General features: G+C 38.5%; 1 protein-coding gene across 1 annotated transcript; it reads left to right on the top strand.

Moving 5' to 3' along the window:
- Positions 1 to 664: 664 nt before the first annotated feature.
- LIN7C (lin-7 homolog C, crumbs cell polarity complex component) lies at positions 665 to 10,473 on the top strand. The gene is made up of 5 exons (XM_036861793.1): positions 665 to 724; positions 4,251 to 4,369; positions 4,626 to 4,697; positions 6,236 to 6,445; positions 7,042 to 10,473. The coding sequence occupies exons 1-5, from the start codon at positions 688 to 690 to the stop codon at positions 7,195 to 7,197; spliced, it is 594 nt and encodes a 197-aa protein (XP_036717688.1). The 5' UTR covers positions 665 to 687; the 3' UTR covers positions 7,198 to 10,473.
- Positions 10,474 to 23,947: the final 13,474 nt, after the last annotated feature.

Genomic DNA, 23,947 nt, shown 5'->3' with positions numbered 1-23,947 from the left:
TTTTGGATCAGCTTTTTAAAATTGTTGCTTTGGGGTGCACCAAAGTGCCTTGTTCTCTCGCTCACCCGGGTATGTTTCATGCTTTTTGCACTTTCCATCCTTATTCTCAAACAGATTTCCAGGGAAGATTCGTGCCTTGGATTGTTAAATTAATTAATGCAATGCAGCCACAAATGGAGACTTTATAGTTCATTTACACACCTGTCATCGAATCTCATTGTTTAAGAATGTAAAGAACTCCGAGACAGGACTCTTTGACGGACGGAGGGGGAAACTGAGGCCGAAAGAGGATAAGTGAGCAGTGCAGGCTCACAGAGCCACGAACGGTCAAGGTGGAACAAGAATCCAGACTCTAGCACGTGGAGCCAAGAGTTCCCAAGCGAGTGGGATAAGGCTTGAATCCCAAGGCAGGGGGTAAGAGTCGGGAAAGGGACTCTTTTCAATCGTAGTTGGCCGGGGGATTTGAGAACTTTACGACCGCTGCAGGTGCAGCAAAACGCCGAACTCGGAAGCCCGGCACACAGACACCCTCTACTCTAGAGACGGCCACGACCCTCCGATCCACCGCGCCCGCTCTCGCGATACTGGCCGGCCCCTGTTCCGGGCTCCCGGCTCCCGCTAGGCCCCGCCCCTCCACCTCAGCCCCTGTGTCGTCATTTCCTGTGGGTCTGCAAGCAAAGGGAGAAGATGGCGGCGCTGGGGGAGCCTGTGCGACTGGAGAGGGGTGAGTGGGGCCGAGGCAGGGACCGACGTGGGCGGAGGGGGTGGGGGAGTGCCTTATCCCCGGGGGGCGTGGGGCAGCCAAGCTCCGAGACCCGGAACCAGGTTGTCCCTCGCGCTGGCGCCGGTGGCCGCCGACGTTGCTGCGCCCGGCGCCGGGGAGGGCGCTTGCTGCTCTTGACTGATCCTCAGACCCGTCCTGTGTTCACACGGGCCGTTGGGGAGCACAGCACAGTTCACCACCACCTGTCTGCATTCGCGGACACACGCTGCACACGCGCTCCCTGGGTGGGCACGGCAGACGCAGCGTTCAGAGACGTGTCAAGCTGAGCAAACATCACACGCCCAGTTCGGACAGGCTACACGCACTGCCGGTGTTGGTGCGTGCACAACCCAGTGTCCCCGCCTTCACCCACACAGCCCGGACACACAGCGCGTTCCCACCGAACCCCCCTTATTTGTGCACAAAACGCATCATTACTTCCACTACAACCTTACTTGTATTCGTATTGGGGGTATTTCCTGGCTGTGGTGCCCCTCCCGGGTACGGAGAAGGTGCTTTAAAAACAATCCTATTGATGCGGTCTTGGGAAGAAGGTTACATAACTCGGCGGAGTAGTGATAGATTGTAAAATACTTGAAAGTGCAGCCTTATTCCTTCTTTACAAATCCCACGATTGCTAACTGGCTGGTGGCTTGCTTTTTAGAGCAGGCTGTCAAGGAAAATAAAACCCGTTCTGCTGAGTAATTAGAAACGGAAAAGCCAGTGGAGGTACAAGGCTATGAGCCTTAAAGGGTCCTGTTGCAGATTTTCAGCATTCCACTCTTCCCCAAATGCTTTATTTCAAATAATTTCAAGCATACTTTTGACACACCAGTATTAGAAGTCATCGGTAAGAGTCAAAAAGTACAAACTAAACATTTGGAGTACTAGTAGTAAACAAAGTATAGGATGGAGACTGAAAACATCTTGCAAATATTAGCATTTGCATTTACAGTCTGAATATTAACTTCTGCTCTAAGAAAGGAATACATTTTTAGAATTGTATGTGGAGTCTTTCCTAGTGCCTTCACACAAACCAGTGCACGCTTAACATTGTTTATTCCTTATGGTGTTCACTATTTGTAAGTCTCTTTACAAGTTATGTTGTTTTTCTCCAGCCCACCAGACCATTAATTAAAGTATCATTTTTGACAGAGGAGTAGCTACTCTGGGAAGACTTGCTAAGTTAGGCCTAAGACTGTGACATCTTCTCCCTGAGCACAATGATAGTGTGCTTTGTAGACGGGAACAAATTTGTTTGGTGTTAACAGGAGTAGGTGTTTTTCTTTGAAAGCCAGTTGTAGGATTCTATCATGTTGGCGGTCTTTTGTATTTTTAAGTGCAGTACAAAATATGAAACTTCACCTCTGGCATTTAGCTTTGGTAGTCATGGCTTTGTTTTCTCCTCGTTCAGAGTTCATTTTAGTTCCACAGTAGAATGCTCAGAACCTTAGTAGGATGAACTGCTAGTTGATGCCATTCAGCAGAATAAGAAAGTTAGATTACATCAACTGTGATTCTTAATATTTAGCATTCTGTTTAACAGACTCTATTAAGAAACTCTTCCAGGAATCCTATAGTACAAAAATAGTGCATATGATCAAGATCCTGAATGCCTTCAAAGTCGTCAAAACAAGATTCAGTGGAACCCATTTGAGCACATATTGGGTACAGTGTTGCTTCAGTAAAGAGTATTTTACTTCAGTTTTTTGTTAGTTGGAAATTTTTATAGAGCTTACGTATTGTAATTTTTTAAGTCAGAATATTTGATGAACCAGCACTCCTCATTCACCAGCCATTCTGGTGGTGGGAGATCAGAATGGGAAAAGTCTTTTTCCATTCCATTGGATTAACATCAGTTTAAGCTTTTATTACCTGAAATTGAAGAATCTACTTCTTTCTTCACTACAATTTATTCCTAGGTTTCCAGATGCAAACACAAAGAAGGCCATACTAATTCTATAAAGAAAAAAGTTCCAGTCCTTTAGTATAATATAAAATTCAGAACTTCTTCCACTTAAGACAAAAGGAGGCAAGGAATTTAGAATAATAGGTACTCTAGCCCCCTGGGTACAAAAAAAGTTAAAAACAAAAATCCAATGAGAGATAGACAGTGTTGGAACATGACTGAATCTTGTAAAATTTCTTAATTCATAAAATACTTACCCTCACACTTCCCAACGAGAACTGCCTAACATGCTTAATGTCTTTGTATAGATGTGTAGAATCCCTTGTTTCTTATGATTAATTGGTGCTGATGTAACATAACATTTATGCTCGCTATATGCCAGACCCTTACCGTGTGTTTTTTGTTTTAGCCTTCAAGTCATTCTTATAAAGGAGATACTGCTATTTCCATTTTACAGTGGAAAACAGACACGGGGAGGTTAAGTAACTTGCCCAAGATCACACAGCTGTTACTGAGAGCAGATTCACAGTGTTTTAATTAAGACAAGCTCAGTCAAATACATGTTTACAAAATACAAAACAGTTTAGAGTAATAGGTGCTCTAGCCCCCTGTGGTACAAAAGAAGTTAAAAACAAAAATCCAACGAGAGATAGACAGTGTTGGAACATGACTGAATCTTGTAAAATTTCTTAATTCATAAAATACTTACCCTCACACTTCTCAATGAGAATTGCCTAACATGCATAATGTATTTGTATAGATGTGTAGAATCCCATACACTGTGTATCCCAAATACACTGTGTTAATGATCCTAAGTTGAAAACAGACCAGTTAATTTTACTCACTTCATCATTGTTTTAAATGTGTTCCTGCCAGTAACTGCACCTATTATTGAAGAGTTTTCCTATCTACATATATATTACATTTCCTTTTGGGAAATAAACAGTGATTTCACTAGCACGCAGTGTTTTATGCTGTTCAGTGCTTTGGTTACTAATGATGGTAGGTAAATTTTTATTGACTAAATAGCTTCTGATAATACTGTCAGCTTTTCTGAAGCAGTACAGTGTTCATGTGTCTATGACATTTGAGCTCCAGTCCTTTCCTATGACATTTAGTACTTTATATTTGATTTTCCTGTGTCTCTCAAAGATGCTGTTTTCCAGATTTTATGCTTGTGCAACATCAGTATTTCTTCCTAATCTACAGTAAAATTTAACATTCTTCTCAGACTTTACATTCCCATCCTCCATACATGAACACACACACAAACACACCACACACAAGTTCATACTCATGCCTTTTTTCTCTGTGTTATACATGTTTCTTGTTAGTTGTTAAGGAATGAATCCTAAATGTTGTGCTGTTACACAAGCATTTAGAGAGTATTCTGGGACTTCCCTGGCGGTCCAGTGGTTAAGACTCCATACTTCCACTGCAGGGGGCACGGGTTCGGTTCCTGGTCGGGGAACTGAGAGCCTGCATGCTGTATGGCATGGCCAAAAAACAAAGAAAGAAAGAAAGAATAGAGAATATTCTGAGAAAATTATTTATTAGTGTGTGTTTGTTTAACTATAGATATTTGTAGAGCAATTGAATTGTTGGAAAAACTGCAAAGGAGTGGAGAGGTACCACCGCAGAAACTGCAAGCTTTACAAAGAGTCCTTCAAAGTGAATTCTGCAATGCTGTAAGAGAGGTGAGTAAATGGGATTAAAATTTACTAAAAATTTGAGTTAATTAGGGTATGGTAATATTCTGAAATTTGGGTTCAGAGTTTCTTAAAAAAGTGAACTTTAGAACCTGCGTCTCTTGTTTTTGGAATTTCTAATGGAAAAACATTTTACAAAGATGCATAACTTTGTCTAAAATTTTAACACATTCAGTAACTTCACAAAGAACTCAAACGTATATTCTGAGATTTAAAATCGTAATAATAACTTTGGGTTTTGCAGGTATATGAACATGTCTACGAGACTGTGGACATCAGTAGCAGTCCTGAAGTGAGAGCTAATGCGACTGCAAAGGTACATTTTTTCATTTACTAGAAGGGAGAGGATTCTTCATAAATTAAAGGTTTAAAATGTGCAATTATTAGATTCATAATAGGCTTATTTTGAAAACTAACAGTATCTTTCAAGGTACACTAAACTTCTCGATTCCTGAGAAACAGGACTTTTTAAATTGGTTTTACAAAAGATATTTTATGCAGTTTAGATGATGCATTAAAAATATACTTGCACACAAATAATACATATATACATAGTTGCTATATGTTATGTATATATCATTATGTAAATATTCATCAAAATTCTGAGGTATGAATTATTAGCCTCACTTTATTGGTGGGGAAGCATCAGATTAGGTTACTTACCTCAAACCACACAAATAGTAAATGGTAGATCTGGGGTATGCCCCCCAAGTTGCCCTTCACTTTCTCCTTAACCTTAACTCTGCAAATAGGAGGTTACCTCTTCAGAGCTGCAGGTGGTAGGTTTTATGTGCTTTTCTGTGCCAGTATTTTCCTCAAATAATTCAAGCATTGACCTCAGTGTCCATGATATGTGGTTAGAATAAGTCAATATCGGCAGTAGGTGACTTAAACTAGAACTAGTCATTAACAGGTAACTTTTCATTGATAGTTACTGGTTCACAAAAGGCAGTATTGGATTCTCTGTTGAGTACAAACACTTAAACATGTGGATATTATTTGACAGAGTAGGAAAAAACGATTAAAACTTGGGTTTAATTCCTGACTTTCACAGCTTCCTGAATATCTGAGCCTTAGTTCCATTATCTGTAAAATGAGGCCTCTTTCAGAGCTTAGAATATGGTGGTATTCAACAAATCTTGATTTTCTTTCCCTCTTCCTTCCCATGTTTGCTCACGTACCCTGATCCAACACACAAAAAAATAGTACCAGATTACTTAATTATCTTTAAAAGCAAAATGAAACCCAGAATCTCAACTCTGTGTTAGAATTAGTCTAGATTAGTCTAAATTTGAAAGTTTTAAAGATGTGGCTCTGTTTCACAATTCACATTGACTCTGTGTACCCCTCTTTTTTTCAATATTGAGTTATTTCTTGATAAGTTAGTATCCAGTGCAAATCGTACAGCCGCCAGAATGACTGCATACAAGGACAGCTGCCCCTGTACAGGTTGAGTAGGTGGGCTGCGCCCTGCCCAGAAGCCCCTGGAGGAGCCCGGCTTCCCAGCCCCGGAGCGCAGGGCTGCTGGCATGCGAGGGGAGGGGCTCTCCTCTTTAGTGCGCCCATTGTTCATCTTCCTAGCAAGCCTGCTGGCCAAGCGCTGCACAGAAGTTCTGGGCACTGGAAGGCCTAGGAGTGGCCTCAACGACCTTAACACTTGCTGCATAATCCCAGGGTAGGCTTTTCACTCATCCTCCTTAAAACACCATCTGCTTAGCTTACCTTCACTGTCAGTGCATTTGTGGGCATTCAGACATCAAAAATATTTACTTCAAAAGTGGTTTTTAAAAAGGGACAAAAGAATGAAGTGAACAAATGTCCTGTTTTTTTTAAATACGTAAAATTTTCTTTCAGGCTACTGTTGCTGCATTTGCTGCCAGCGAAGGACATTCTCATCCTCGAGTTGTTGAGCTACCAAAAACAGAAGAAGGCCTTGGATTCAATATTATGGGAGGCAAAGAGCAAAACTCTCCAATCTATATATCTCGAATAATTCCAGGTGGAATTGCTGATAGACATGGGGGCCTCAAGCGAGGAGATCAACTCCTTTCTGTTAATGGAGTGGTAGGGATGCATTTTATTTCTACTTGTAGCAATGTGTTGTGACCACTTGGGGGTGTACTTGAGTTATAGAAACAGAAGATGTAGGGAAAAACCAAAGAAGCTTTGTAGTTTAGAAATCCCTTGGGGGAATCTTAGGCACTACTGTTTAGTAGAGTGATACTTTTTGAAGCACTTTGTGTGTGTTTTGCTTCTTTCCAATGTAAATTAGCAATGCTTAGTGTGATTTTTATGAAGTAACTAAGCTCCTTAGTAGTTAAGGCAATACATTAAATTGAAAGTCTATCCTCAATTTAGTCTTATAGAATGGCAATTGCCTGATTTACTTCTGACCTAGTGAAATAATAGAGCATGTAGATTGATATGCTAATTATCTGGAACCTAAAAAACCAGTTCCTAAACTACAAACAGAATATGATTTAGCAGAGGATTTTACACTTATTAAAATGATAAAGCAGGATTATTTCATAGGTTTATAGTTTGAAATATAACATTAAAAATTTTTTACTTGTGTATATTTTAAACATTTTTCATTTTGAGTTACTTACAAAACCTAGATATTAACTGTGTTTGTGTCTGTGTGGTTTTTCTTTTCCTAGAGCGTTGAAGGAGAACATCATGAAAAAGCTGTAGAACTGCTGAAAGCAGCTCAAGGAAAGGTTAAATTAGTAGTACGGTACACACCCAAGGTCTTGGAAGAAATGGAGTCACGCTTTGAAAAAATGAGATCAGCAAAACGCAGGCAACAGACCTAAAACTTTACACTCCATTTTGCTTTTAGGTAGAGAAGTTTTACTTGTGACCTACTGATGGCCGCAATGCCAATGATTGTAAAAAAAAAAAAAAAACTTCCCGTGAAATCCTCCTTGCCATTTTATAAATGCCTATTTTAACATCATTTACGGTTCCAGAGATGCATACACTTTTTTCTGACAAGAAAAAGTAAAAAGGTGATGAGGGCAATTCTGTCCTGCTGTTTTTACAGGCCTTTTTCAACAAATGCAGATTTTGTCATAAAGTTGTTATAGATTTTTAAAAATGCTTTTTTAATATTAAAATGTACTTTTACATTCTTAACCTTTTTTTAGGGAAAAAAAGTTTTCTTTATTTGGCTGCTTATTTAAAAATAACAGTTCTCCATTCTTTTCTTTGCTTTTTTTTTCCACCTGTAACATTTCTTTATGGTTTTCCAAGAAATTAAACATAACAGTCTCAGCTACAGCAGTTTATTACACTGTCAATGTTAACATCACTGCTGCGTTTTGTATTTGGAACACACACATAATATATATTATCAATGGTAAATTATAACTCAGCACAGTGGAAGTTTTTTACTTTTATTTAAACATAATATATAATGAATATTCATTTATACTGATTTATAAAAGTTTTTAACACTGATACAATCATTGCTAAAATATGTATTCTTTCATAATATTTGAGCAGTGAGGCAAGAGAATGTAATTTGATTGTTAGCATTACTGATTACATCATTCTATTTATAGTCAACAATATATCATAAATTACAAATGCAAAAAGAGGTTTAGGTTTCATCTTTTGCAAATTTTTTAATGCTATTCATTTTTATTTAAATATATTTCTTATATTTTCATCCTTCCATTTGTAGAGATGAGCCAGTTAGTTTGTGGTGGGAAATAGCAAAGAAGAAAAAGTAATACCTTTAACCTCACTAGGCTCAAGAGTTACACACTCCTAAGTAGCTCAATTTAAAGACTTGATATTAAATAGGAAAAAGATAGAAGGATATATTTAAGATATATAGAAATCATGAGGTGATACATTCATAAGAATCTGCAGACGCTTTGTCAAAATGAGTAAGAACTCATTCACTATTTAGTTGGATTTAGAGATGTGATCTTTATGATTCAGCTATAATGATGGGAATTCTGAGATACTTTGATTTGTCCACTGGATGTCACTGTTTTACTGAAAGGCAGCTATTAGTGGATGACTGTGACCGAGGTCTTTTTAAAGGCAGAAATTAAAGAGGTAAGGTTCATTTTCAGACACAACTTACAGGAACATTTGTCAGGCTTTTAAAAATTTTAAGTGACAGGTGCTAGAAAGAAAATAATGGATTGAAATACATAGGGAATTTAGAATAATTATCAACCCTGTGTAAAGAGTGGGCATTTTGTGACATTCCTTCAGGAAGAATAGAAATGTGTATGTTTTTCTGCATGTTTGTGAGCACTGTGAGTCTTAAAAGATTATTCCAGTTTCCGATGATTTTCAGAATAAAAGTCAGCATTGTTATTTATCTTTTAGGTATTGAACACTGGATTGCATGGTTGAATGTGTCTTTAGTCCACTACAAAATGTGCTTGTTATTGATAGGATCATGTTATTAAATTGTATATTTCCAAAATTAATTGATGTTTTAAAAATGTTGAGACCAAAGTAGTGTAGAAGAGTTACGGACTTAATTTAATTGTAAAATTATTAGAGGTATTTGCTGTAGAGCTTTATATATTAAAGAGAGGTATCGGTGCATATAAAAACAGTAATATTATTGTTATGCTTGTATTCTTGCATTACAGGGTAACTAAACCCTGAAGAAATCTTAGTATTACTACAGCTGCAGTAGCTTTTAAGGGTGTGTCAACATTTCATTATAAATTATAGCTTCCTGGTTCAGTATCTCAGCTGTTTCAGAACTTTCAGCCAAGTTAAACCTTTTTTGGTGTTGAAACTTAGTAAGTTGAGTAAGCTATTTTTTGTTTCTTCTACAGTAATCCACAATCTGTTCTTTGTGTGGGTTGGCACTTATTTGTAATTCTTAAAATATGGATAGCTTAAAAGAGCCAAATACAGTAGTTGTGCTTGCTCCCGTTGAGCATGAGTAGCAGTAGTTTATTTTCTTTAATGCAGTTTTCATAGTGTATCCCAGAATTTTAAATCCTGACCATAGAAAAATGCAGTCATTCAGTGGCAAAGATGTACGGTAGTGGTCTAGTATAGTGAGGAAATGAAGGGAATTTTCATCTTATAAATGTATGATTCATGAACATAACTAGGTACATAGTATATAGTAGGTGTTTGATTTGTAAATTATAAATATAAATTATCTTCCCTTCCCAATTTCCATTTATTTTCTTGGTATTTCAAAATGAGTTGACTCAGTGATTCTCAGCCTTAGCTGCATATTAGAACACCCTGCAGGCCTTTAAAAAATAATGACACTTGAGTCCCATCTGATACCAACTCCATCAGAATCTCTGAGGTGGGGCCAGATGCTTAGTTTTTCAGAGCTTTCCAGCTGGTTCTAAAGGACACCGAGGGTTGAGAACCACTTGTTTTCCCCTTTATAAAATGCTCTAAGTACACTTTTGGAAGTATCAGAATAATTCAGTTTACAGCTACTACTAAATAGCTGCAAATGTAATGATTGGTTATATTTCTTAGTAATTTCTTTAGGAAATAAAGGTACTTGGCATTCCTTATTTGGGTGGTAACTACAGCCTCCCTTTTTCTTTCTTTTTTTAAACAAAATCTATCAGTAGTTTAAATGTAAACTTTTAATGTCTGTCATCTTTCTGCCCCCTTTGCCTTTAAAACTTTCAAAACTAAATGTTTATTATTTGAGAAGCATGTTTAGAAGTTGCAGATGAGAAATATTTTCATTGATAATTATGTGCTGTCTTCATATGGCCGCTTTATCCATTAGTATAACCCTAGGTTATAGTGGCCTAGTTCTTTGGGGTTTGATAATTCAGATGTGTTTTTTAAAAAAAACAAAACAAAACATTGTCTTCCTCTTCTAAATTTTTGAAAGTTACTTTGCTCAAGTACTTAAATAGTTTGGCTCGATACTTTGTTTACAATACAAATGGATATTATAGCATTTAATAGAAGAAATGGCTATGGATTATCTGAAAAGAATGTCAGCATGACTTGGTGTAGACTTAAAAGAATATGTGTTGTGAGTATTTTATTATGTGGAATGATCATTGAAATATTAAGGACTCTAGTAATTGTATTTCCTGAATAAATGTATGTTTATGAATTTTCTAACTTATATTTTTGTTGTTCCTCTACTAACAATCTGGTTTATAGTTTTTATTGTCCAAAATGTTACTAACAGTGTTTCTTCGAAGGTTGTTGTAGTTCTATAATGATGAAATAGTGGAAAAGCCCAAATTGCTTCCACATTAGCTTTCAAGAACTTCCAAACTAATTTGTATCTAGACATAGTTTTTAAAACTATGTTTAAAAACATTGTTTTAAAACATAGTTTAAAAACATTAAAAAAAAAAAGAAAATCAGCTAAACCCCATTATAAAAATAAATTTAAAAAACAAAAACAAAAAAAATAAATAAAAACATTAGTAAACAGTATACTTCTACTTTAAGTTTGAAGTAAAGGAATATAATAGCCAAAATGGATTTAACGCTTTTTCAGTGGATGGCTTTATTTATCAATTTAATTCTGATTCAAAGGCGTATTTAAAATAAATTTATGTTAGTTATATTCTTGTTCTTTGGATTTGAAAAATTTTGATGCAACTACACAATCAATGTTCTTCTGAAAGAAATGTATAAAATAACTTTTAAATGAGGTAAAAGCATACTCTAGTGGTTACTGGAATGAAGCTTCAAATTCCCATATTTTGCTTTCTTTGCCTTTCGTAAAATGTAACTACAGAAAAGATTCTCTTGTATTATTTTAAGAGAGGCTGTCTGGCATCTGATTGAGAGCACAGAATCTGGAGCCTGACTGCCCTGATTTGAATCCTAGATTCACTATGACTGTGGAATCTTTTTTTTTTTTTTTTTTTTTTTTATTTTATTTTTGGCTGTGTTGGGTCTTCGTTTCTGTGCGAGGGCTTTCTCTAGTTGCGGCAAGCGGGGGCCACTCTTCATCGCGGTGCGTGGGCCTCTCACTGTCGCGGCCTCTCTTGTTGCGGAGCACAGGCTCCAGACGCGCAGGCTCAGTAGTTGTGGCTCACGGGCCTAGTTGCTCCGCGGCATGTGGGATCCTCCCAGACCAGGGCTCGAACCCGTGTCCCCTGCATTAGCAGGCAGATTCTCAACCACTGCGCCACCAGGGAAGCTCCCATGACTGTGTAATCTTACACAAGTTACCTCTCTGTGCCTTAGTTCCTTCATCTGTCGTGTGTAGTAAGGACGCCTATACGTGTCATATCATGATCTGTAAATCCCTTAGAAAGGTGCCTGCATAGTAAGTGCTGTTTGTTTGTGTTTGCTGTTATTTTCAAGTATAATAGCTTCAGGACCTTATTAGCTAAAGGAAGACATTGTGGCCAAATAATTAAAATTAGCAAGTTCTTATTTTTGATACCTAGAAAACAGATAACCAACCTTTAAATTATGCTTGAAAATAAGAAATAAGATTCTTAGGAATTTTCAGATTTCACTCTGATCAGAGAAACTCCTGGAATTCTAAAAATAGTGGAGTTTGAGGGATGTAGGGTTGAGGTCACATTCAGAGTGAAAATCGTAAGAAAATAAGTCCCAATAAGGGACTTGTTCAATCAGAAAAGCAATTTGTAGGGAGGATATGTCCTAGAGAGAATGGATTGCTGGAATGGGCTTCAGACAATACAAGGCATAATTCACCATAGTGAATTTTTTAAAGGCATAAAATTATACAAGCAACCAGGGGTACAACGAAATACATTTATCGTTAGCCCTCAGTTTCTTCAAAATTTCAGTAAACCAGAATACCCATTCTCTAAATCTTTAAATTCTGGTTTTGTTATATTCATTATCATTGATTATTCTGGTTTTAATATGATGAAAATTTTTGTACATGTATTTCTTTGGTGGCAGTTTTTTGTACATTTATTTCTTTGGTGGCAGAAGACCTGCATGAAATCTTTAGGACTTACTTTATATACAGAGCAAAAGTAAATTCATACAGAGCCCATTTGTCAACTTTATTTTGATTTAAACTTCTTTTAAAAAAAAAGGACAAGCACTTCACACCAACAGCAAGTTATGTGTAAAGAGCTCTCCTAATTCTCATCAGCTACAGAAGCATATTTTGGACACAGTCAAGATTTGGTCCTTTTAAAAGGTTTTCTTTAGGAGAGAAGGCTTGGAAGAATTCTAATTTGTTAGTCTCTCCAGAGTTGTTCTAAACAATTGGATTAAAAAATTTAGCCATTAGCTGCAGATAAGGTCCCTTTACATGGCAGTTACTGCATTTCATCAGAGAGTAACAAAAACCCAAACGTTTAATTTTAGTTTTGTTTTTTATTTGGCAAAGAAGTGCAATCTGAAAGCATGAAATAGCCAAGGGAAAATTTTTATTTCTGGTATCTCTTATTTGATGTACGTTGAACCCAGAGTTTAGGTGCTAACTTTTGACTTTGTGTTTTAAGGTATTGTGGGTTGAATTGTGTGTCTGTCTCCCCCACCCCCAAAAGATATGTTGGAGTCTTAACCCCTCAGAATGTGACTTTATTTGGAGATAGGGTCTTTAGAGATGATTAAGTTAAAGTGAGATGATTAGGGTGGGCCTACTCTAGTATGGTTGCTGTCCTTATTAAAAAAAAAAGGTAAATTTGGACACACACGCACACACACGCACACACACAGGGAGAACACCATGGGAAGATGAAGGCAGAGATTGGGGTGATAGTTCTACAAGCCAAGAAATGTCAAAGATTAACAGCAAACCACCAGAAACAGGGAGAGGCATGAACAGATTCTCTCCCTCAGCCCTCAGAAGGAACCAAGCCTACGGACACCTTGATCTGGGACTTCGAGCCTCCAAAACTGGAATGATAAATTTCTTTAAGCCACCCAGTTTGTGGTACTTCATTATGGCAGCCCTAGAAAACAAATGCATAAGAATCCGCGTTCCGGTGGCATCACTATTGGAAATGGGTGCTGAAACAAAATTAAATGTGGCTCCTCCTCTGTGCAATAAAAGGGTCTCAGTAGAAATGGTTTTGGTTAAGAAACGATGGAGTCCTGGCCTCGGGGGATGAAGGGAGGGGTTCTTTGTTTGCTGTGGTTGAAATGCTTTCTCGTAACACCCGTGCATCTGTGTAATTGAGCCGTGCCTCCAGCGGCTCCCTGGGCTGGTCAGCCCCTCAGAACTCGGCTTTTTCTTTTTAGGCTGCCAGTTACTAAATGAGCTGTATCGTTATCAACTCAAGGACTTTCCAGGAGTCGGCAGTGGCAGAATATTCAGCACTGAGGAGAGGCGTTTCTGCAGCGGCCCTTGCTCTGCTGGGAACGCGATGAGCATTTGTCTCTGGCCAGGGTTATTTCACCCTGTAAAGGTTTGTGCTGGCTCCTTGTGCGTGCCTGATGCAAAGCATTAATTCAGCCACAACTGATTGTGCTGTTCCCTCCTTAAAACTTCCCCTTGTGCTTAGGATAAAGTCCAGATCCCTTGCCATGACTTAAAAGGTTCTGCGTAATGCATTCCCTACTTCCTCTCAAGCCTCATCTCATCCTAGTGCCCCATTTGCTCTACTCCACTCCAAATCCCCCTCGCTGGAAGGCTTGCCCGCTGGTTCTTTCCCTGGGCGGCTGCTCCTCATTCAGGTGTGAGCTGGAGTCGCCACCTCTGTGACGCCTCCATCTGTTCCATCTAAAGGTAGGTTCCTCATCCTCTATTAATATGGCAACACCCTGTTTCCTTGTTTATATTACGTGCTTGACTGTGCCTTCCCATTAGAATTTTTAAGTTCTGATCACAGCAAGAAGGATCCCAGCTGTTCTGTTCACATTTGTTCCCCCGTCGCCTAGCACAGTATGGTGACTTGTCATATACCCTGTTGAATTGGCTTCCTTTTCATAATTCCACAGGTAGATCAAGAACTTACATTGGAACCATATAAAAACAATAACAATGATGGTGTACATCAAGATAGGGGCACATAACTTTCACAGAATCAGAGAAACCAAATAGTTTTTCCAGAATCACACTGTTAGTGATTAACACAGCCAAGATTAAATCTCAAATTTGTTTTCAAAACCCATACTTTTCTGCCAGTGCCACACTGCACTTTTAACTAGTATTTTCCTCTTTTTTTTTTTTTTTCTGGACTTGCCATGTGGCATGCGGAATCTTAGTTCCCCAACCGGGGATTGAACCTGTGCCCCCTGCCGTGGAAGCATGGAGTCTTAACCACTGCACCACCAGGAAGTCCCCTCCTCTCATTCATTTTTAAAAAAATTTATTGAAGTATAGTTGATTTATTGTACAATGTTCATTTCTGCTGTACAGCAAAGTGATTCAGTTCTACACATTGTTCTCCATATTCTTTTCCATTATGGTTTCTCACAGGATATATAGAGTTCCCTGTGCTATACAGTAGACCTTGTTGTTTATCCATCCTATATATAATAGTGTTTTGGTTTGGTTTGGTTTGGTTTGGTTTTTCTGGCCGCGCCACGCAGCTTGCAAGATCTTAGTTCCCCAACCAGGGATTGAACCCGGGGCCACGGCAGTGAAAACACTGAGTCCCAACCACTGGACCTCCAGGGAATTCCCAATAGTTTTTGTTTTTTTTTTTTCTTTTTTTAATTGAAGTATAGTTGAAGTACAATGTTATGTTAGTTTCAGGTGTACAGCAAAGTGATTCAGTTATACATACATATGTATCTTTTTTTCCTCATTTCTTAGCTTTCTCAGTGTTTTTGGTGGGGTTTCTTTTGTTTATTTGGCTGCTCTGGGTTTTAGTTGCAGCATGTGGGATCTTCGTTGCAGCATGTGGGATCGTTATTTGTGGCATGCGGGATCTTTAGTTACGGCACAAAGCATCTTTTTTTTAGTTGCGGCATGTGGGATCTAGTCCCCTGACCAGGGATCGAACCCCGACCCCCTGCATTGGAAGCGCAGAGTCTTAACCACTGGACCACCAGGGAAGTCCCAGTGTTTTTGGTTTAGATGTTTTCTTTTTTGAGCTAGAGTCCTGTGTCACACATGCACAAAAGCAGGAGAGTCAGAGGAACAAGAAAACAATGTACTTTTAGGTGGTAATGAGTGTTAGGAAGTCCAGCAGGGTAAGAAGGCTGAGAGCCAAAAGGAAAATAAGACTCAGGGACATTAAGTCACTCATCAAGGTTCACAACCAGTGACGCCACGGTCCCTTCACATTCTGGGCTGTCTGAGAGGGGCTCAGGGACACGGGCCTACCATATCTGAGCAGCTAGCCTTGTGATTTTCTTTGGAGCCTCCATACAGCACCAACTGCACGTCCCATAATGCTTGCAGTGACTGAGTACTAGCACTGTCTTTTAAGGGTCTACTCTGTGCTGATGATCCCTTTCTATTAGTTGTCCGTACCATGTCCACCGGCTCCCCACCCCAGCTGGAATACTAATCTAAGCACCTCACCATGACCCGCCCAGCCCTGTACGGCCAGCCTCTGCAGCCCTCCTCACACTCTTTCCCCTCTCTAGCCCCACGCTTCCCCTTTCTCCAACATGACAGGCCTTTACACTTGCTGTTCCCGCAGCCTGAAATCTCCTTCACCCTCTGCTGATAGGTATTTGTCTATTTTGTCAGCCCACTCCCCCCCTCCAAGATCATAAACTTCTTGAGGACAGGCAGGCCTCTGTTTTGTTTCCTGCCATATGTCCAGAGCTGAGAACGGTGCCGGGCACATAGCAGAGAATCCATACTTGTTGAGAGAACGATATGAAAGAACACAATGATGCTATTTTAGAGAGTGAGGACAGGAAAGGCCTCTCTGAGGAGATGCCATTGGAACAGAAACCTGAATGGTATGAATTGAAGAAGTCATCTATGTGACTATCTGGGGAGTTGGGGTTTGAACAGGGCCCAGTAAATAGTTTCTCTTCCCCACTATGTTTCTGAATATGGCAGGAAATAAATGAGTTGGCAGATGGGGACCAAAATACCACCTTTATTATTTATTCATTCATACTCCGAGTATTTATTGATTATCTACTCTGTGCCAGTCACGTTTTAGAGGGTAGGGGTGCAGTAGAGAATAAAAACGAAGCCCTTGCCCCCTGGAGCTCACTTTCTGTTAAAGACGAGGCAGGCATACATACCTTAGGCTTAAGAAGAAAATGTGCTTCCTTAAATTAGCCATATTGACCCTCTTCATCTGGACCATGACTGAGTTGTCATCATCCGCGTTCCTCAGGGGCAGAGCTTGCTCACTCCCTAGACCCCATCCCTAGAAGGGCAGAGGTGAGACAGAAATGCCTCTTCCTTCTTCCCAGATTCACCAATCTCCCATGGTGTGAGTGCTTCCAAGGGGGGAAGCAGTTAGGAGTAGCAACTGAGATGGAAGTTAAAACCTAGAAATTGTGGTGTCCTTGTAGCCAGATAAAAATGTAAACGTGTAAATAATTTTGTAAACAGAGTGGCTGGAAACAGAATTAAAACACAAATTTTTAAACCACCACTTAAACAATTCTTAAAATTTGCAAATATTGGCAGAATTGGAATTTTTTAATCTAAATGTGTCATTTTATAATATGAATATTTTTCTTTTAAAGCTGATTAAGGAAGGAGTCAATAACACGCACACACACCCTTTTATCCCCACCTTCTTCTGTAACTAGAACCTCACAGATTCCTTAAACTGTGTATAACCTTTTTCTCCTACCTTTTTATATTTTACCACCAGGTGGCACCAAAGTGCTGTTGATTCTACTTTAGAATTTTCTAGTAGTTCTTGCTAATTAAAGATCAGGCCTAAGTTTTAAAATGTAACCAATCTTTTCTTTAAAGCCCCAAATAAATATTACAGTGTATTTTATGAAGTTCAAACCTTTGTAGAAGTGGAAAGAAAACTTTCCAAACACATTCTAAAAGAAAACAAAACAAACCTATATAAATTACCGAATTGCATGACTATCTACCATTCAGTATATAGGTTTTGGGGAGGGAGGGGAGGATGACTGATTTAGTATTGTTTTGGCCCTTCTACTAAGTATGAACAACTTCAGTTGACTGGAAATTATTTTTGGCTTTACGTCTTTCAGTTATCTTCACCCAAATTCAAACAGGATGTTTGATGAAGAGAAAAGTCGTTTCAGAGGGGACACGGTAAGTTCCTTTAAATAAATCAAAAACCGAGGCACTGAGATTAACTTGCTTTCTATGACACTAAATTTGTTGTTTTTAAAAAAAATGTTCTCTTTTCCATGAAAATTAAAAATACATATTAAACCAAGTATAGAGTGGAAAGAGCAACTGACCTAGATATTCGCTCCAGTTCTGCCAGTGGCTCGGTATGTTGCCTTTGGTAATTTAGTTATCCTCTGTGGGTCTGATTTCTCTCTGGTAAATGAGATTTAACCTATGATCTCCAAAGTTCCTTCTGTTTCTGAGGATTTCAGAAGTATCAAGAAGAAAGTTTGGCACAGCATAAGACAGAACTTTCTAACAGCCAGAACCGCCACTACCAATGGGAGTGTGAATGTGCTGATGGTAGCTGTATCCAAAAGAAGCAGAGATGCTGTTGAACATTCTTAAGCCTTAGGCAGGTGATTGAACAAGCCTTAAGGTCCTTTTTAAGCCTAAATTTCTTAATTCTGTAAGTTAAATTGAATTGTAAGCTGCCTGACAGGAGACTCCAAATCATGCCTTATATTCTGAGGCTGACAACAAAATGCACCTCTCAGATCTCTGCCTGTAGGGAGACTAACTGACCAACAATCCTGCTGATTACATCAGAATCAGGAACTTTTTAAATATGGAGAATCCCAGGCCCCATCTCAGACCTACTATATCAGAATCAATGGAAGTGGAATTTCTATGTTTAAAATCTTCTCCAGGGACTTCCCTGGTGGTCCAGCAGTTGAGACTCCTTGCTCCCAATGCAGGGGTCCAGGGTTCGCTCCCTGGTCAGGGAACTAGATCCCACATGCCGCAACTAAGAGCCTGTGTGCCACAACTAAAAAGAAGATCCCGCACGGCGCAGCTAAGACCTGGCACAGCCAAATAAATAAATAAATATTAAAAAAAAAAAAAATCTTCTCCAGGTGATTTACCTGTGGACTGACCTACATAAATCTAAATTGTTCAGTCCCCAACAGAGTAAGTTCTGAGGCCTAGGTGCATGGTAACTATTCCTTGAAAAAAAAATCCAAAAAAAAAAAATGTTAAAAAGCTTGACAAGTTTGTGTTATTTTGGAATAAAAGGAGCAAACTGGCAAAGTTACTATAATGTGTTTCCCTGATATCTCAAGGTCCTCCATTTTCTCTTTCATATTGAATTATTTTTAAACTTTTCTCATAATGTTCTATGAATTGAATTCATATATTTTAACACTAACCTGAGGCAAAAAAAAAAAAAAAAAAAAAAAGAGTTTAATAAATAGTACCGGATTTTGTCAACCAGACCCCAAGAAAGCACTTTTGGCATCACCTTAACATCCAGCACCATTGATCCAGTCTCCAGACCTTTCCTTGCTTTGCCCTTCTCCAAGGTAATCTTGAAAATTACAGATGGTTGGTAGTTTGCCTGAATTTTTAGAGCATTGCCTCAGAATTTTTTATGTTTGAAATGATTTTAAAGACATTTTTAAAAACCTTGGGATTGTTAAAATTTTCATTCTGATTGCCACTCCTCTTATTTCGAAGAGTCGTGGCAGCTGTCATTAGACAAAAAGAAAGAGAATCACCTAAGAGGTGTTTACCCAAGAGGTCTTTTTTGAGACAGCATTAGGTGTCCAGGTCAGGAAAAGAAAGACAACCTACAGAATGTAAAGTATTCTCTCCACATCCTCCCACAGTTTCTCCTTGAGTCTAAAATCTCTTATTGCCTGCTTTTCTAGATTTCTTTCCACATATGTTCTTGTAGACAAAGAGAGCTTTCCAGGACACTTCAGCAGCAGAACTACCCTCAACCCTACTGCAGACCCCCACCCCAAGTGCTGGTTTTCTGTACACATCTTTTATGGGATGCACAGACTTTGCATGTAGTTCTTTGGAATAATTGTTTCATGCTAAGGTCTTTCCAAAACGTTTAAAGTTCTATTTGGAATTCTGAGGGAGTGAAAAGGAACCAAATTCTATGACTGAACTCTGTGTTAATACTTTGGCCCTAACAAATTCTCAGCATGACTAGGTGATAATCTTCCCAGTTTTCTATTCTGGTTTTTCTCCCTTTACTTTTCTATTACAACACCTGGTTGCTTTAATGCTCATTTAATTTTTTGCCTCATTCTGTTTCTCACCAGTAGTTTATGCATTCAGACCTTGGGATCCATGTGCGGTTCTGTAATTCAGAAATTGTTCCCTTGAGTCTCATTCTCTTCTTGGGTTAGATTTGAAATGGAAAGATTGGGAAAATAAAATCAGATTTAGAAAGGATTAGGAATATGTGTTAGGAATATTATGTATAGGAAAATATTTCTGGTATTTGTCCTAATGTTTTGAAGTTTGGGGTCAATATGGGTCTTCAGAAGTACTGAAAAGGACATCTGACCACAGGATATTTGACCAGGTCAGGAAACTAAGAAATTTTGGGTCATGTTTTGAAAAGGGCTGGCTTCAAGAATGGCCTTCAGTCAGTCACACCAGAAGCCTCACTGCCAGTCCTCACATCCCAAAGGTCCATCAGTTCTACACAGATGGCAGAGGAAAGAGGGCCCAGAAGCCCAAATTTGACCACTTGTGTAGCTTAAAAAGATATTTTTAATTTTTCAACAACTTCATATTGTTAGTTTTTTGTGTGCTTCAAAATAATCATTGTTATGTTAAATTATCCCTAAAAAATAGATGCTATCTCCTGTGCAAAATAGGACCACTGTAGAGACACCGAGACTCAGAAGAAAAGGACAAGTGAGTGAAACACTAAGACTGCAAGCCTCTGGGCCCAGTGTGGGAGCTCCTCCAGCCCAAAGCCCCAGATGCAAATGTGGAGGCATCAGAGCACAGAAACAAGAGCGTTTATCTTGAGGACTCAGTTGTTAGAGTAGATACCTATCAGATGTCTGATGGGTAGGGATTAGACTTGATATTCTTTCTTTATTTCCTGAACCTATTATGTTTTGAAATGTTTATGTATGTATATGTACATACAAATACCCATATATATGTATGATACATACGTATTTTTAGTATATGTATCTGGCTTCTAACTTGAGGTGGCGGGTTTGGCATGGATGCTTTCAGAAAGTCAACAGCTATTATTCACCGGTCATGCGATTGCATCAGGTCAAATATTTGGGGTGTCTTTTGGATGGGAGGTATGATAAACCCTAAGTGCCCAGGATAACTTCTACACCATTCATTCTAGAAAGAGGGGCATGTTTAAGCTTGCAACAGATTCTTTGGGGCTCATTCTGCAATATAATCTTCAGTATGAGCTTACCATGGAGACCAGAAGTTTAAAAGCGCTTGATGTCAACATGTAAGGAAAGATGGTTACCTTTGAGGCATGTCCTTCTGAATTTTACATAATCCTACAAATGGTTTTCAGAAATAATTAGATTTCAATAAAGGATTAGCACCTATAAAACAGGGGTGGGAAACTATATGGCCCACGGGCCAGAACTAGTCCAACATGTGTTTTTGCCAAAAAAGTTTTATTGGAACACAGCCACATCTATTTGTTTATGTATCATTTATTTCTTGCTACAATGGCAGAGTTGAATAGTTACGACAGAGACCATGTGGTCCACAAAGCTCCAAATTTTACTATCTGGTCCTAAACAAAAACAAATACAAACAACCCAACAGAAAACAAACAGGCAGAGGAAATGAATAGGCAATGCATAGAAGAGCACACTAAATGCCCAGTAAATACATGAGAAGATGCAATTGTAATCAGGGAAATTCAAATTTCAACTACACTTTGATTTCATTCCACGTGCATCAGATTCACAAATATTTAAGTCTCACAATATTGGTATTGGTAGGATGTAGGGTAATGGGGTTTCTTATTTTCTGCTGAAGGAAGCACAAATAAGTACAGTCGCTTTTGAAAGCAATTTGACATCCAATAGCAGTGAGTGCACATAGCCTATGACCTGGCGATTCCACTCCTAGACACACACACACATGTATAAAGGAAATACCTTTTAGAGAATCTCTTGGCATATATAAGGGAGACATGTACAAGAATATTCATGATAGCATTATTAGAAAAAAATACAAATAAGTCTCATGTTAATAGAATGGATAAATAAATACTGAGTATATTCTTTAAATGGAATACTAGGTAGTAAGGGAAATGAATTAACAATAGCACATATTTTATGAACATGGATAAAGCTCACAGGCTGAATGAAGAAACCAAGTTGCAAAAGAATACAGATTGATATTCTTTATATATGCAAAACAATAATATATATTGTTTAGGGATGCACCCGTACGAAAAGCATGAAAATATGCACGGGCATTAATTATGAAGTTTAGGAAAGGTCTTACTTCCCAGAGAGAGAAAGAAGGAAAGGAATATGACTGGGGAGGGGTATAAACGGAACCTCAACTACATTTGTAACATTCTATTTCTTAAGCTGATTGCTGTGAACTCAGATTTTTGTTCTATTGTTAAGTTGGAGTTACTTTATAAAAGGTGAAATTCTGTACATTCGAGGACTTATAATCCAGTTATTACAGCACTACCGAAGATCCCCCCACAATCTCCCAGTTTTTGTTTCCTTAATGGAGCAGCTTGCAGGTACGGCTTCTGCATACACTTGTGTAGGCTCTATATTTATAAGAATGTCTGAGTGAGGGGGTGAGTTGGACAAAATCCAGCTTGTCCACGAGTCAACATGCCCTGTGCCCTTTGCACAAAAGCCCCAAGGTGAGCATCACTGGAAGGGTGTGCCTCCTTTGTTGCCCAAAAGTACCCTGCAATGCAGAGGCACTGTAGCTAGGCTCTGCTTCCTCTTATCTGGCCTGTGGATGCTATCCATTTACTCATCCATGGCCATGAAAAACTAGAAGGAGGAACCAGTCTGGAGGCAGAGTCTCTGTTAAGTTTATTACTTGTTTGCCATCAAATTTTGGTTCATCCAGATATCTTTCTAGGTCCTTAAGGGTTATGTAAGAGCTGATCATTTTTCTCTAATTGTCTGGGATAGTATCTTAAAAATCAGTGTGTTTTTTTTTTTTTTTTTTTTTTTGGGCATCTTATCCAAGAAGTGAAGACTAATTGGCCAGTTTATCTTTAAAGCAAAACATATACAATGTAGCAACTATCAGAAATACTAAAACTTTAGCATATCTTACCTCTTTTTTTCTCTACCCAAGTCCTTTGTTCCTGATATTTTGTCATCTTGGACAAGCTGCAAATTTGAATCCTCCTTACCTTCTTCATCTCCTAGATAATAGGAATTTATTCTGCAATAAAATCTACATCTCTCCTTTTTCCACAATCCAAATCTCTCCTTTCATCTAAGTTGCCAGCCCTAAGATCTTATTCCTTGGAAGCAAAGAATAAAGTTCCCGGAGTGTGGTTCAAGGATCACCTGTCTCACTTTCACTTGACATGTATCAAAATGCTGATTTCGAGGCTCTAAGGCTTTTAAGACACTTTGCAGTTTTAATCAAGCTTTGCATGTGATTCTTATGCTAACTAAAGTTTAAAAACCACTACTTTAAAAGAAAGGAAAGGAATTATTTGGCCAAATTAAAATCAATCAGTATAATATATAATTGTTATGAAAAAAAAAAAAAAAAACAGCAGAAGATACTGATACCTTGGCAAGAGAAATTCTCTCATCTTCCAGTGTTGTTACAAAAGAGAGATGTTAAAGGAATCAAATAAAGAAATGAAAACAATTTTCTCTTCACTTGCTCATGAGAGTTGCTAGAAAATAATGGAAGTGATTTAGACAATGGAAACCAATTTAAGGAAGGCTCCAAGAGCAACATACAAGGAACCAGGAGCCCAGGAGTTGTTCTGTGATGATTTTGGGCAGAGCACAGTATCTGCAAGCTTCAGATTTCTTGTCTATAAAAGGTAGGGTTGTCCACCTACCTTAAATTTCTCTTTCCAACCTACAATTAGAGGAAATAGGTCATTCCTAAAACTTAAAGTCAAGGCATATCTGTATTTATTTGACTCTCAAGCGTGTGGATAAATTTATTGTATGTTAGTCATGTGCCCAACTGGGCATTATTTTTAAAATAAACTCCTGAATGTAAAGATGATGGAAATTTTTCATTTTAAACTCCTTGGGTCTGCATCAACTTATTTCCACTTTCTTTAATTTTACTTACATGACATGAGTAATCAACTTGATGACAGTGACATTTTTAACCCTGCCTGCCTTAATCTAAAGTATTCATGGCAATGTCTTCAAAATAGAGTAAAATAACCCAAAGGCACAGTGGAAAGCAAGAAAGGAGGTGCCCATAAAGCGGTATTTGGTACAAACAATAACAATAACGTGGGGTCTATTAAGCCACAAAAGTCCAGAAGAGGAAGGAATGCTGATAATTACCTAACACTAAAGTTGCTGCTGGCTTCTCAAGGGTAGTTACCTAGAACTCAAATGACAGCAAAAGCTGTCTGGAGAAATTGTCCAGTGTTCAGAAACATCACCTCCTTTGACCCT

The sequence above is a fragment of the Balaenoptera musculus genome, chromosome 8 (genome assembly GCF_009873245.2).
Source record: "Balaenoptera musculus isolate JJ_BM4_2016_0621 chromosome 8, mBalMus1.pri.v3, whole genome shotgun sequence".
NCBI lineage: Eukaryota > Metazoa > Chordata > Mammalia > Artiodactyla > Balaenopteridae > Balaenoptera > Balaenoptera musculus.
Note: the sequence above shows the minus strand (reverse complement) of the source record. Positions and strands in the feature narration are given on the sequence as shown.

Excerpts from the sequence above, each read along its gene's own strand:
- LIN7C (XM_036861793.1), top strand. The coding sequence starts at position 688 with ATGGCGGCGCTGGGGGAGCCTGTGCGACTGGAGAGGG. Across the intron at positions 4,698-6,235 it reads GAGCTAATGCGACTGCAAAG|GCTACTGTTGCTGCATTTGC; the intron begins GTACATTTTTTC and ends ATTTTCTTTCAG. Across the intron at positions 6,446-7,041 it reads TCCTTTCTGTTAATGGAGTG|AGCGTTGAAGGAGAACATCA; the intron begins GTAGGGATGCAT and ends TTCTTTTCCTAG.